The 15,807-nt window shown below is 38.8% G+C and overlaps 1 protein-coding gene across 2 annotated transcripts in view; it reads right to left on the reverse strand.

Annotated features, from left to right (window-relative positions):
- The window catches only part of LOC150099489 (stomatin-1-like), a 104,448-nt gene that overhangs the window by 65,070 nt on the left and 23,571 nt on the right, over positions 1-15,807 (reverse strand). For both annotated transcript variants that reach the window (XM_090404374.1, XM_090404373.1), the window contains exon 3: positions 3,640-3,752. In XM_090404374.1, the coding sequence (XP_090260500.1) occupies positions 3,640-3,752 (113 nt within the window). The remainder of the gene's footprint in view (positions 1-3,639; positions 3,753-15,807) is intronic.

The following is a 15,807-nucleotide window of genomic DNA, read 5'->3' on the forward strand; positions in this document are numbered from 1 at the left end:
CCTTTCACTATCCTACGATACAACTTCAATTCTCCTTGGCTGCAGTTCATCAGCTATCATCAATAACACCCCCCCCATTTTATTCTCTCTGTCCCTCCTAAACACACTATAACCTACACATTCTATCCCACTAACTATATCATCTTCCGTCAGCCATGTTTCACTAATGCCAATAACCTGAGGCCAGGAAGAGCCAATCAAGGCCAAAAATTCTTCCTTCTTGTTCCTAATACTTCTGGCATTAGTATACATGAAATGCAGTGATCCCTTTGTTCAACCCCTATCTTGATGCGTTATTCTAAATGTCCCATTCCCATTTTTTATCCTTAGTGCTGGCTCGGGTACATTATAAACATTTTTACACTCAACTGTCTCACTGAAGTTTGCATATATATCCATTCCCCCCCCCCTCCTTGGTAGTTCTAGTTTCCCTAGTTCTGCACATCCATTTTCACTTCATTCAGCAACACTTTTTCCAGTCTCTGCACACCGTCCATTCAAATGCAGGCCATCCATCTTGTATAAGTCCTTTCGCCCATCAAACTCGTTCCACACCACACCGTCTGCATAACCTGCGCATAATGTCATTTGCAATTATGGCCCTCCTTCTAAACTCCTCTCTGTCATACCGTGGCAACAGACTCGGATGTTGCCGCGGTAAGGTGGTAGGGTGGTAAACAGATGGCATCAATGGCAATTTCATATTAAAAATTACGATATTAGGAAAACACCTTGACACGGTTAGCATTCTGGAATGTGTCAGCAGAGCTAATCTCAGGTAGTATGGCCATTTAAATAGAACAGGAGTGGAAAGATTAGAAAAAAATTTATTCTTTGCCATCTTGGCAAAGAACAAATTTTCTTTTCCTTTTTATAATTTTTTTTTCTTTTTTAAATTTTTTTTCTAAATGCAAAACAATGACCAGAGAAGACCCAGACCTAGGTGGACAGATGCAGTAAAAACTGGCTTAGAAGAGAGAAATATAAGTTCTGATAATTATTATTATTCAGGCCTCCATGGAGTCAAAAGACTCATCGTGGGAGGTCCTTCCTAAGAAATACAAAGTCTATCAAGACTCATCAAGGGGTGGTCCCCCCCCCTGAGAAACACAAAATCTATCATACCACTCCTTAAACTCATTGACCGTTCTCGCACTCACCACTCCATCAGACAATGCATTCCATGGTTCAACCATCTTCCATGAAAAGAAACCACGCCTCATCCTCTTGTAAACAGTTTCCTTTCATAACTTCCAGGGATGGCCTCTTGTCATCACTCCTTCCTGCTTTTCAACCAAGTGAAAGAACTCCCCAGTGTCAACCCTGTAACCACCTCTCAACAGTTTAAAAGTCTCAATCATATCACCTCTCCTTCTTCTATCTGCCAAACTCTGCAGTCCACGTTCCCTCAGCCGATCCTCATAACTAACATGGTACAGTCCTGAAACCATCTTTGTTATCTGCCTTTGTACCCTTATCCACTTCAAATCCTGGGGACCAAATCTGAGAACAATAGTCTAAGTGTGGTCTGATCAGAGACTTATACAATGGAATGATAACCGTTTTATCTCTGCAGGGCAGTATCCTTCTCATTATTGCAGCAATCCTCTGTGTTACCTTCACCATCTTTGCAATATGTCCCCTAAATTTCAGGTTTCTATCAATCATCAACCACCAGATCTCGTCTTCCCTACTTCCTCCAGTATAACTCCTCCCATAGAGTATATAGCGTCCCATCATTGTTTCCCAAACCTCAAGACCTTACATTTTTCTGCATTAAACTGACACCCACATTTATTTGTCCATCTTTATAGCTTATGAAAATCTTCTTGCAGGGCTACCACATCTGCACTATTACTAATAATCCTTCCCAGCTTCGCATCATCTGCAAACAACTGAATATCCCCTTGCAACCCACTGACAATGCCATTGATATAAAGGTTAAACAATATAGGTCCCAGTACTGAGCCCTGTGGAAACCCCACTTGTAACCCTCTGCCTCCTTGAAACTGTCCTACCATACACAACTCTCTGATACCTATCGGACAGCCAATCCTGAATCCAGTTGACCAATCTGACATCCAGACCCATGTGCTGCAACTTAAATATCAGCTTATCATGTGGCACCGTGTCAAATGCTTTCGCTAAGTCTAAAAAAATGGCAGTATATGCCTTTCCCTCATCTAATGCGCTTGTAACTTTATTATAAAAGGCTAGCATATTGCTAAAACAAGAGTGCCCCTTCACAAATTCATGTTGACTCTCACGGATAACACCACCATCTGTCCAATGCTTTATACGGTCCCTCACTACTTTCTCCAAGATCTTAACTACTGATGACACGCAAACTGGCCTATAATTAGACACTTCCAGTCTGCTACCAACCTTATGCAATGGCACTATCTTACCTTCCTTCCATTCCATGGGCACCTTTCGCGCAGCCAGACTTTCATTGAAAAGCCAGGTCAAAGGCACTGTCAGTTTCCCTAGCACATTCTCTCAAAACTCGTGGTGAAATACCATCCAGTCCCACAGCTTTATGGACATCCAGAGTACTCAGTATTTGAAATGCATTTTCCTCCTGTACCTCTAAACCTCGAACGTGCCCTATCCCTCTAGTATTAAAACTGACTCCTCCAGGATGAAATACTCCAATAAAGTGTTCATTGAACAATTCCACTATGTCCTCTGCATCAGTCACTCTATTCCCATTTTTATCCCGCAATATCATTCTTCCACAGTCATTTTCCCTCATACTGGCCGCATAGCTAAAAAATTCCCTAGGATTTTCTTTGGATCTTAGGGCCAATCTCCTCTCATATTCCAATATTGCCTTCCTTACCATACTAGTCACTCTTCTGGCCTGTGTCTTATATTCTTCATGCATCTTCTCTTCACCTGTCTCCTTATATCTCTTCCATTGCCTCTTTTTTGCATGCAATTCCTGCTTAACATTGTTTATCACCACTTTACTCCAAATTGTGTCCTCTTCTTCACTTGTGGTATACAACTTACCATTGCTGCTAACAAATATTCTTTCACAATTTCCCATGCACTAATGATATCCCGGCCTTCCAATTCCTCCCTCCATGAAACTTCCCCAAGTTGACGTCTTAGACTATTATAATCATCTGCCTTATAATTCCACATATGTTCCCTTCATTTGATGATATTGAAGTCTTGACAGATAACAGATTAATTTAAAGGAAAATTAAATGAAATAGTAATAATGTAACTTTTTCATGTAGTACTATCATAATATCCTGTACACTCCCTGAAGGTATGTGTCAGCAATATGATGATGATAAGAAGAAAAAAAATTGTAACAAAAAGGAAAAAATGTAACAATACTAATTTAAAAGGCTTCAATTGGATGAAATAAATTTATTAAATGTAGGACGCTTTAACCTATCATTACTGTAACAATTATGTTACAACATTACTGTTGAAGCCTGTAACAATAAACAGCATATAAAATAACATAAGTAAAATTACAACTCAGTCAAACTTTCACATTTGATTTCTCAACAAACAACATGACTTTTTAAGTATGTGATAAGAAAATTATTCAAGTAACATTAATAAGTTACTTAATTTTACTACAATATTTATTTCAGTTACTAATAGATGGAATCTTACCTGCAAGCAAAACCAAAGCGAAAATGGGACTGTGACAACCAATAACACATAGCAAAAGAATGTAATTATAACCCGTAGCCAACGTAAAGACCAATGTTCTTTCCAACATTCATCTATCCAGATAAAAAATAAATAAATAAATAAAGGAAATAAAAGGGAGGGGAAAGTGATAATATTACCATAAAATATTAAATATTTTATATAACAAATCACAAAGATATGATATCTGATTTATTGTATAAATCACAAACTGATTTATGCTACAATTATTATTATTATTCGGCCAAAAGACTCATCATGGGAGGTCCTTTCTAGAAACACCAGTCTATCAAGACTCATCGAGGGAGGTCCCTCCTAGGAAACACAAAGTCAATCATACCACTCCTTAAACACATTGACCGTTCTCGCCCTCACCACTCCATCAGGCAATGCATTCCACAGTTCAACCACCCTCCATGCAAAATAACCACTCCTCACCCTCTTGCTCAGTTTCCTTTCGTAACTTCCAGGGATGGCCTCTTGTCATCACTCCTTCCTGCTGTTCAACCAAGCGAAAGAACTCCCCAGTGTCAACCCTGTAACCACCTCTCAACAGTTTAAGTCTCAATCATATCACCTCTCCTTCTTCTATCCACAAAACTCTGCAGTCCACATTCCCTCAGCCGACCCACATAATTAACATTGTACAGTACTGACACCATCTTGATTATCCGCCTTTGTACCCTTTCCACAGTTCATTTATCCCCTTCAAATCCTGGGGACCAGATCTGAGAACAATAGTCTAAGTGTCCCCTCATATTTGTAAATTTAGGGACACAAAAACACACGTGTTGAACAGATTATTTTATTAATTACTAATAAAATAAAACTTGACGTTTCAAGTGTGGTCTGATCAGAGGCTTATACAACGGAATGATAACCCTTTTATCTCTGCAGGTCAGTGTCCTCTCATTATTGTAGCAATCCACTGTGTTACCTTCACCACCTTTGCAACATGTCCCATAAATTTCAGGTTTCTATCAATCATCAACCCCAGATCTCTTGTCTCCCCTACTTCCTCCAGTATAACTCCTCCCATAGAGTATGCAGCATCCCATCGATGTTTCCAAAACCTCAAGACCTTACATTTTGCTGCATTAAACCGACACCCCCATTCATTTGCCCATCTATCTAGCTTATTCAAATCCTCTTGCAGGGCTACCACATCTGTACTATTATTAATAATCCTTCCCAGCTTCGCATCATCCACAAACAACTGAATATCCCCTTGCAACCCACTGACAATGCCATTGATATAAAGGTTAAACAATATAGGTCCCAGTACTGAGCCCTGTGGGAACCACTTATAACCCTCTGCCTCCTTGAAACTGTCCTACCATACACAACTCTCTGATACCTATCGGACAGCCAATCCTGAATCCAGTTGACCAATCTGACATCCAGACCCATGTGCTGCAACTTAAATATCAGCTTATCATGTGGCACCGTGTCAAATGCTTTCGCTAAGTCTAAGAAAATGGCAGTATATGCCTTTCCTTCATCTAATGCTCTTATAACTTTATTATAAAAGGCTAGCATATTGCTAAAACAAGAGCGCCTCTTCACAAATCCATGTTGACTCTCACGGATAACACTACCTTCACATGCCTAATGCTGTATATGGTCCCTCACTACTTTCTCCAAGATCTTAACAACTATTGATGACATGCAAACTGGCCTATAATTAGACACTTCCAGTCTGCTACCACCCTTATGCAATGGCACTATCTTACCTTCCTTCCATTCCATGGGCACCTTTCCTGCAGCCAAGCTTTCAATGAAAAGCCAGGTCAACAGAGCTGTCAGTTCATTAGCACATTCTCTCAAAACTCAAGGTGAAATACCATCCAGTCCCACAGCTTTACTGACATCCAGAGTACTCAGTATTTGGAACAAACTTTCCTCTTGCACCTTAAACCTCGAACCTTCCCTATCCCTCTAGTATTACAACCTATTTCTACAGGATGAAATACTCCAATAAAGTGTTCATTGAACAACTCCACTATGTATTCTGCATCAGTCGCTCTATTCATATTTTTATCCAACAATGTCATTCTTGCACAATCATTTCTCCTCCTACTGGCCAAATAGCTAAAAAATTCTCTAGGATTTTCTTTGGATCTTAATGTCAATCTCTTCTCGTATTCCAGTTTTGCCTTCTTCACCATACTAGTCACTCTCCTGGCCTGAATCTTATATTCTTTATGCATCTGCTCTCCACCCCTCTCCTCGTATCTCTTCCATAATCTCTTTTTCACATGAAGTTCCGGTTAGATATTGTTTGTCATCCACTTTACACCAAATTGTGTCTGCTTCTTCACTGGTGAAATACAGTTAACTATTGCTGCTAACAAATATTCCTTCACAATTTCTCAAGCACTAATGATATCTTGCCGTTCCAATTCCTCCCTCCACGAAACTTACCCAAGTTGACGTCTAAGACTATTATAATCACCTGCTTTGTAATTCCACATATGTTCCTGTGTCTTTGATTCTCCTGCATGTCCATTCATTTTCCAAGTCAAAACCATATGGTCACTCTCTCCAACTGGTGGGAGAGATGTCATCTCAGTTATTATCAACTCTTCTGATGCTATAACCAAATCCAAAACTCTTGAACCTCTTGTTCCTTCTGTTACATGTTGCCTAAGACATTTGTCCTTCAAGAATTCTAGAAATTCCATTCCCTTATGCTACATGCATTTTCCTCTTCCCAGCTTATACTGTTGTAGTTAAAATCTCCCATAATAATCATTCTTCTTGCACTTGCCAAGCTCAACTGCCTAAACATCTCCTGCTCCCCACTCTCTGTGCTCCTTGGCTTGTAGCAACACCCCACTAAATATCCTGTCTTGCCCATCTCTACCTCATACCATATGCTTTCAAAACCATTAGTGTCACAGCCTTCCAAAGCCTCTACTCTTAGAGGACATAGGCATGATGAACACATGATTCTACACTGAGAAATTAATTTGATATTAGTGACAAAGCCAACAAGTCAAAAAAATTGTTACTCCTAAACAAAAATAGGCTATTTAGCCTATTTTTGTTTAGGAGTAGTCCATTTTTTTTATAATGTCATTGGCTTTTTACTCAAATTCTAGAGTATTATTGATGTTTTATATGGAGAGATATATGAAGAATATGTAGGAGGAAAAATAGGAAGAAAAATTTATAGGAAGAATAAAAAATGGACATACCTTTGTGGGACGTTGCTGGCTGTCTTCTTTTCCAGTGGCATTCCAGTGGAAAAGAAGATATGTATATGGCAATGAATGTATATGGCAATATACATTCATTGTTGAAGGAAAGATGTATGACTGAACGGAAGGGGGGGTCAGAAAAGTGGGGTTTGAGAGATGTGGGAGAATTACTGGTGAGGCAAGAGGTATACAAACTTTTTGAAATTTTTTGAAAAACCCAAGTTTTTTTATATTTTTTAAATTATTAAAGGTGGGCAGAGAATACTTTGGGAAAGGAGTGAACATAGAAATTTTTGGGGAAGGAGAAGGATATTATGTGATAAGATCAGGGGTCAGAGAACAGAGTTCGAGTCGTTTCGACAGTGCATAGTCTTTGGAGCTGGTGGAGTAAGTGGAGGCTATGTTATGCTAGCTTGGTGTTTCTGTCTTTGGTGTGTCTGTGTTGTATTCTATCGGCCAGAGTTGTGACCTAATTTATAGAGCTTCCAACTCTTGGAAATTATGTAGGGCCAGTGGACGTTTATTGAGTTCAAAGAAATCTGATTTATTAACACATATAATACAATACAAAATTAGATAAAATACAAGACAAGTAACTCCATTTTTTTTTTTTTTTTTTTTTTTCAGCAAGAGGGCAGAAGATTGTGTAAGTGGTGATTCAATATCTGTGCCAGAAGATAAGTTCTTTTTGGAAGTCTTTAGTGTCAATTAAGTCATTCTTTTTTCATTATATTTATGAATGTTTGTGTGATTAACTGTAAGAGTAGTGTGTTTAATTTATTTATGTTTAAAGGAGTAATATTTGTTTTTTTGTAACTGTATTGTGTGGCAAGGCACTGATGCTCAAAACATTAGTGGCAGGTGATTTTCATGTATGGGATTACATTCACTGCAGCATGTGCAAAATATATGACCGTCACAGAAAAAGAGATTTTTTGAAAGGAGAATAAAACTGGAGAATATATTTGTAGGAAGTGTTTCATAAGCAAATTACAGAAGTGTGAAGAGAGTAAGAAGAGTGATAGCAGTGAGCTGAAAGATGAAATATGTGATAATGCAATTGGCATAGTTAGTGTTGCAAGCAGTATGAGTGAATGTATGAATGACTTGGTGGAAAATGAAGAGAATGACCAAAAGGTAATAGAAAAGGTTGCACACTTATATGGAGTTCTTCGCAGAACAAACCGTGAGACTGAGTGATTGGAGAAATGCCTAGAGGATGGAATGACACAGAAGTGAAAGAAAGAAGAGCAAAAGCAGATAAAGAGTGAAAGCTGGAAAATCAGGATCAGATTTTGTATGGTGATTCATTGATACGAGGGGTCCTTGAGGAGACTGACGAAATCGTGTTTTCCTGAAGGATGTCAGTTATGCCGTAAGAATGCAGAGAGTTAAGGTGAAAGAGCAGTTTATTTTGGCTGGTACAAATGATTTAGCAGGTGATAAGTGTAGTATGCAAGATGACATGAAAGAGTTGATAGTGCACGAGAAAAAGAAGAGTGAGAAAGTAAAAGTGTGTCTGTTGCCACAGCATGACAAGGCTGCTAAGATTGTGAACAATAATCACAAATGAGTCAGTGCACAGATTGTGCAAGAGGAATGGTATGAAGTTTGTGAATGTGTGGATGAGTTTGATGGAAGGAAGTATTTATAAGGCGGATGGCTTGCATCTAAATGGATTTGGTGTCAGGAGGCTTGAGAAGTATTGTTCAGTGAAAGTTTGGAAGTACAAAGTCAGGGAAACTAGAATGTTTGGGGGTAGGGGGAACATGGGTCCAGGCAACCTAGAGGTTAGTAAGTGGGAGAGTGATCACATGATGCAAAATGTAGCACCTGAAGTTAACTTTAGTGGGTTAAGTGACACAAGGTGCAAGGGAAGTTGTGGGATGAATGGGCAGGGGGGGGGAATTGCAGTTTATGTATACTAATGCCAGAAGTACCATATTTTCCGGTGTATAAGACGCACCCAAGAAATTTAATACAATTTTCTGGAAAAAAACCTAAAACCTAACACAAAACATCTCAACACGTCAACTCAATACTGATAAACATCTGTAACTGATTACTCAGATAAGATATCCGAGTAATCAGTTACTTGAATGAAACTTGAATAGGGACTCCCCGTTCTTAGCCAATGACGTGCTAGAAGTCACGTGAAGGTCACGCATCAATTTGATTGCAGCATTAACCGCCTACAAAGATCTTGGAACATAAAAGGGAGTGTGTATGACTTTGAAAAGAGGAAACAATCTTTACCTTCATTATATAAGATGCACCCCATTTTTAAGATGAATTTTTAGGGTAATAAAGTGCGTCTTATACACCGGAAAATACAGTATTTGAAATAAAGTTGAAGAATTTTTGGCACTGGATAACACAACTTCACCAAAAGATATTGCCATTAATGAGATGTGGTTGAATGAGGATGATATGGTCATAGGAATAGAATGCAAGGGATATAGTATCTTTAGAGGCCAGACGAAACAGGATTGGCAGGGGGGGGGTCGTTCAATAATGATAGCAGAGGAATTAAAGCCAAAAAGAGTGGGAGTACATCCCGGGAACAGGGATTCAGAGGACAGTTAATTTGAAGCTATCTGAGATAAAGACATCAACAAGACTAAATATGTAACTGTTTACTGCTATAACCCAGAGGGTATATGGGAGAATGTAAATAACATGCACTAAAAAAATAAACATGATGAGTACAGGTCGATTAACTTTATTATGGGGGGATTTCAACTATAGGAACACAGATTGGGAAGAGGAATGGTCACAGGCAGGGAAGGAAATTAAATTTATACAGCTGCTGAGAAATAATTACCTGAGGCAACATGTCATGGAGGGAACATGAGGTTCAAGAATGCTGGATCTGATCATTACATCCAAGAACTTAACACTAATCAATCTAGCTACACTTCCTCCACTTGGAAGAAGTGATCATGTGAGATTGCCAGGCATTTTTACCATGCAGAGTTTTTTGTTAAGAAGAAATACATGTGGAATTATAAAACAAGTGATTATGACAAGTTCAGCAGTTAGCTTTCAGCAGAGCCATGAGATAATGGAGAGAGAGAGAGAGAGAGATGTTGATGGTGCATAGAGTAGTCAAGAAATGTTTGAAGAAAGCAGTATGTGAATATATACACAGAATCAGAAGGACAAATCGGGACTAAATCTCATAATAAAGAAGGATAAATCTCATAATGCACGAGTTGATGGTATATCAACCCGTGTATTATGAGAATGCACAAGGGAATTATCAGTTCCTCTGACCAAGCTGTTTAATTTAAGCCTCAGTACTGGAAAGGTACTAATAGCAAATTATAGACCAGTCAGCATCTCAGGAGTGGTGGTTAAATTAATGAAGAAATTAGTGAAAGACAGAATTCAGGACTGGGTGGATAGAAATATCATACTCTATAAAGGACAACATAGGTTTGTGAAGGGTAGATCTTGCATCATCAAATTCCTGCTATGTACCCTCAGGGGATGTACAGGATAATTAGGATAGTACGTACCACCTGAAACGGTTACACCTTTACTAACTTCTAATCAACAATTTTGCTCCAAATTAATCTGTTATCTGTCAAGACTCCAACGTTACCAAATCTGATATTTCTGTATGTTAACACACTTTTTACTGTATCAATCTACTGACATCTTGGTTTTCCTTTGAGCCGTTTTCCTGCCAACCTGGCAAAGAACACTTGTTTTGATAAACTCTCATCCCCCATTCTGTTTAAGTGACCATACCACCTGAGATTAGCTCTACTAATGTATTCCTGAATGCTAACAATGGCAAGTTCTTTCCTAATATCCTAATTTTTAATACAATACTGAGAGAACTCTCATTTCAGATGTCTCCAGTCTTTGATGAAGTGTTTTATTTCTAACCCAGCCCTCAGAGCCATAACTGAAACTTGGTTTGAATTTGAACACTATCCTGTACAGCTAATTTAGTGTTATGACTCATTTCTTTCTTATTCCGTATAAATTTATTCGACTGGCTTCCTACCATACCAGCTTTACTAATTCTGTTGTCTATTTCCATATTTAATTTGCCATCTTTGCCATGTGCCGCTAGAGGGAGTCTGTAGTATTTGTTGAGAGCTCCTGATAAGATAAGTGTTATTTTAAGTTATCATTGACAAATTTACTTGAATATTACGTAGTTTTGTTTGCTTTGCGTATCTTAGTGTGTCTGTTTGTGTGATTTTGGTGTTTTAATTATTAATTTGATAAAATACGATAGAAATGAGTATGGCTCCCGTAAGAAGGAAAATGGCGGGTAGTAATAATGTTCGCCATCTTTATTCAATAACTGTAATATAAAGGAGATTATTCAGTGTACTAACTGCGAAATGTACGCTTTGCAAAGTGCGGTTAGATGATAATAAAGGAGTGAATGTGTGTAGAAAATGTAAGGAAAATGAGGAATTAAAGTGTATTTCAGGTCGTGAGTGTGATATTTTTGTCAAACTTCAGAATGAAGAAAATAGTGATATGACAAGAAATGGCGAGGTTATACCAGAAAACAGTGAAGGCATGAATGTAGAAAGTGTGAATGATGGTATTAATACAGAGCAAAATAATGGTTTAACAGAAAATAAAAAAGATGAGATAGATGCAATGAGTGAGATCGCGTTGTTGAGCAGAGAGATACAAAGAGCAAAGCGGCAGCTAGAGTGTATGAACAAAAGTCTACTGAGTGTACCAGCCAATAATAAAAAGTATGACAGGAAAAATAAGAGTATGAGTGTGAACGTAAACAAAATGAAGGAGAGAGTGCTGTATGGAGATTCGTTAGTACGAGGTGTGTTAATAGAGAATTTGACAAATTCGTACCAACCCGGTGCGATCATCAAGGGCGTAACTGAGTCTATTAGAGAGCAAAAGGAAAGGATAAAAGAAATTATTGTTATGGCAGGTACGAATGATTTGAAAGGAGATAAAATGGAAATGATAGAGGACCTGAATGAATTGTTTGAGGTAGCAAAAGAAAAGAGTGAGAGAGTTAGGATGATTAGTCTTTTGCCGTGGTATGACAGTGAAATGTTTAAAAGGAGGGCCATATTTGCAAATGACTTTATGTGTGGGTTATGTATGACGAGTGGTGTGGAATTTGTGGACGTGTGGAGCGAGTTCGATGGGCAAAAGGATCTAAATAAGCTGGATGGCTTGCATTTGAATGGATTCGGTGTAAGGAGACTTGAAAAAGTGTTATTGAATGAAGTGGATGTGCAGAATCAGGGAAACTAGATTTATTAAAGGGGGGGGTAGATGTGTAGACCTTACGAAGGCAGTTGAGTGTATGAATGAGTATAATATGCCCGAGCGAATAAGGACAACAAATCAGAATGGGATAGTTAGTATAAGGCATCAAGGTAGGGACGGGACTAATGGGGGTCTGAAATTCATGTACACTAATGCTAGGAGTATTAGGAACAAGAAGAAAGAATTTTTGGCCATGGTTGGCACTTCCAGACCACAGGTTATTGGCATTAGTGAAACATGGCTGACTGTAGATGATATAGCTAGTGGGATTGAATGTGATGGGTATAGTGTGTTCAGGAATAACAGGGAGAATAAAATGGGGGGGGGAGTATTGTTGATGATAGCTGATGAGCTGCAGCCAAGGAGAATAGAAGTTGAATTGCAGGATAGAGAAAAGAGCACATTTGAGGCCATTTGGTGTGAGATTGTGGCTAGCAGAACTAAATATACAACTGGGTGCTGCTATAGACCAGGTGATGGATAAGATGGTGGAGATAGTATGCACAAACAAATAGAAGAAATGAGTGGAAGGAGGGTAATTATTATGGGAGATTTCAACTATGGTTGCATTGATTGGAGTGAGGAGAGGACATATGGGAGGAAGAAATTGGATTTTATACAGTTATTAAGGGATAACTATCTGTGACAGCATGTAATGGAAGATACTAGGGGTCAGAGAGTGCTTGACCTAGTAACTGCATCTGAGGATTTGGCTGTAACAAATATGACCACATTGCCACCAATTGGTGAGAGTGATCATAGGGTCTTGACTTGGGAGGTGGCTAAAGGTGTGGAATTTACAATTAAGACAGGGTACATGTGGAATTATCGGGCTGGTAAGTATGACAAGCTTAGGAGTTTGATTGGTTCAGTGCCATGGCATGTACAACGGCAAGGGCTAGAAGTTGATAGTGCATGGGAGGCAGTTAAGAAGTGTTTGCATGAAGCAATGGCCGACTGTATACCTGGAGTCCGAATAATAAATCAAGTAGAGGTTAAATGGATGAATAACACCATTAAGCTTGAGCTGCAAAAAAAAGAAACAACTATGGAGGGAATTTAAGGAGAAAGGTGACCTGCAGGCACATGAACGGTATAAAGCGCAGGCCAGAAGGGTAATGAGTGTGGTAAGAAAAGCAAAAAAAAAAAGGATTATGAAAGAACATTGGCCATGCAGGCTAAAGAGAATCCTAAACAGTTTTTTCGATATGTTGCAAGTAAAAGGAAAAATGTATATGGCAGAATGATTTTAAAGAATGCCGATGGTAGAGAGGTAACTGAATCAGTTGATATAGTTGAATTACTGAGTGAGCACTTTGCAAGAATATATCATCCAGGTGGTAACATTACAGAAATTAATGAACCAATAGATTATACGGGAATTGTGGTGAATGAAGTGGAGGTGAGTAGTCTGTTGCATAACCTCAATGTCAATACATCTGTGGGATTGGATGATATACCAGCTTGTGTCGTACGTGAAGCGGCTAAAGAATTGTCAGTACCCTTGACCATTTTGTTTAATTTGAGTTTAAGGTCTGGGTTAGTCCCGAGGGGGTGGAAAGAGGGGAAAATAGTTCCACTGCATAAAGGAGGTTCCAAGAATGCTGTTGTAAATTACCGACTGATTAGCATATCAGGAATCGTTGTCAAGGTCTTGGAGAAATTAGTCAAGAATACAGAAATTAGTCAAGATTACTGAGAATACAGGAATGGATAGATGAAAATGGGATATTGTATGGGGAACAACATAGTTTTGTGAAGGGTAGATCATGCCTCAGTAACTTGCTCACGTTTTATAACACAGTGACGGCTGAACTGGATAAGGGTAATGGGTTTACAGTGATTCTACTGGACCTTGCCAAGGCCTTTGACAGGATACCACATGGAACTCTAATCAGTAAACTGGAGCAGATGGGGATGGATATAGAGTTGGTGAGATGGATAGGAGGGTGGTTGATGGAGAGATACTAGAGAGGGGGTTTATTCAGGAGTTGAGTCCAAAAGATGGCTTGTGACTAGTGGTGTGCCGCAGGGCTCTGTTCTTGGACCACTGCTTTTCAATTTGTTCATCAATGATATAGGAAGGGATCTGAGGAAGTGTTCACTTGTTTGCTGATGATGCAAAGTTGGGTAGGGCAATTGTGAGTGCACAGGATGTCAAAATTTTACAGGATGATTTGGATACTTTGGAGGACTGGGCAAGGGAAAATGGATGTCAATTTAATGCAAAGTGTAAGGTTATTCATTTTGTGGTGGTGAAAAGAATAGCAGCAGTATATCACATTGGTGGAACCGTACTCCAGGAGATTGATGAGGCCAGGGATTTGGGAGTGTTGGTGGATAGGGAATTGAAGTTTAGGGGGCACATTGCAAAAGTGGCTAAATCAGCTCATCAAATCATCACTTGGCTTCTGAAAAATACTTTAACAAGCAGAGACAAACAAGTTATTGTTCCTCTGTATCGAGCCTTGATAAGACCCCCATCTCGACTACCGTGCCCAGATATGGGCACCAGGGTTTCTTCTTGATGGGGAGGAGGTGGAGAGGATCCAGAGACGAGTGACCAAGATGGTAGTAGGTCTGTGGAATGAACCTTATGAGAACAGGTTGAAGATTTGTGGGTTGCAAAAATTGGTCGATAGGTAGAAAAGGGGTGATATGATTGAGACATTCAAATTACTGAAGGGATCCAGAAGATATTTTTGAGAATAGGACTGGTGGTGGGAGGACTAGGGGCCATACATGGAAGCTGGGCAAGAATGTGGTTAGCAGGGGTGTTAGAGCTAGGTTTTTTACTTGGAGAGTGGTGAATGAGTGGAATAAGCTGCCAGAGTCTGTTGTGGGTGCTACGACCGTAAATCAGTTCAAGGTGAGGTATGATAGATACTGTGTGAATGTCGAATAGTTGTTCTTTACATGATGTTAGTGCCTCCCTCGATGAGTCTGTCGACTCCTTGGAGTTGCCCGGAATAATAATAATAATCTTCATTGACAATTGTGTCTAGGTAAATATGTTTTACTTGTGAACTATAGGTTCTATAGTGAATCTATAGTTCACTATAGATTCACTATAGAACCTATAGTGAACCTATAGAACAAGTTGATATTTTCAATGTTTCTGCCTATTTTCATTGTCTTTGTATTGCTGATTTTCATACCAAATTTATTAAAAATAGTTATTCAATTTAGTCATGGAATCTTGCAGACTTGGAGTGGGTTTATTCAGAAGTATAACATCATCTGCATAAAGTAAAGAGATAACATTAACATTGCAAATTTTGATATCAGATTTAATACCACTTTCCTTCATAATGCGATCCAGATAGATAATGAATTGGAGATAACATACACTTCTGTCACACACCTGATTTAACATCTTCCTGCACCTCCTTCAACTCTGACTACTGATTTACAGCTTAAATAGAGATTATGTATTGTTCAATATAATTTCCCATTTACACCATATAATTGTGGCATTTTGAAGAGCTTTCTTCTTGGCACTTTTTCATATGACTTTTCCAGATCAACAAAACTTAAATACAGTCCTTGTTATATTTGATAGATTTCTCAACTATTTGTCTTAAAGTGAAAATGTAATCCTAAAATCCTCTATTTGGCCTGAATCCAGCTTGTTCTTCACTAAGCTTCC

Source organism: Typopeltis vanoorti, chromosome 14 (assembly GCF_054136105.1).
Source record: "Typopeltis vanoorti isolate ZY-2024b chromosome 14, IOZ_Tvanoo_1.0, whole genome shotgun sequence".
In the NCBI taxonomy this organism is placed as follows: domain Eukaryota; kingdom Metazoa; phylum Arthropoda; class Arachnida; order Uropygi; family Thelyphonidae; genus Typopeltis; species Typopeltis vanoorti.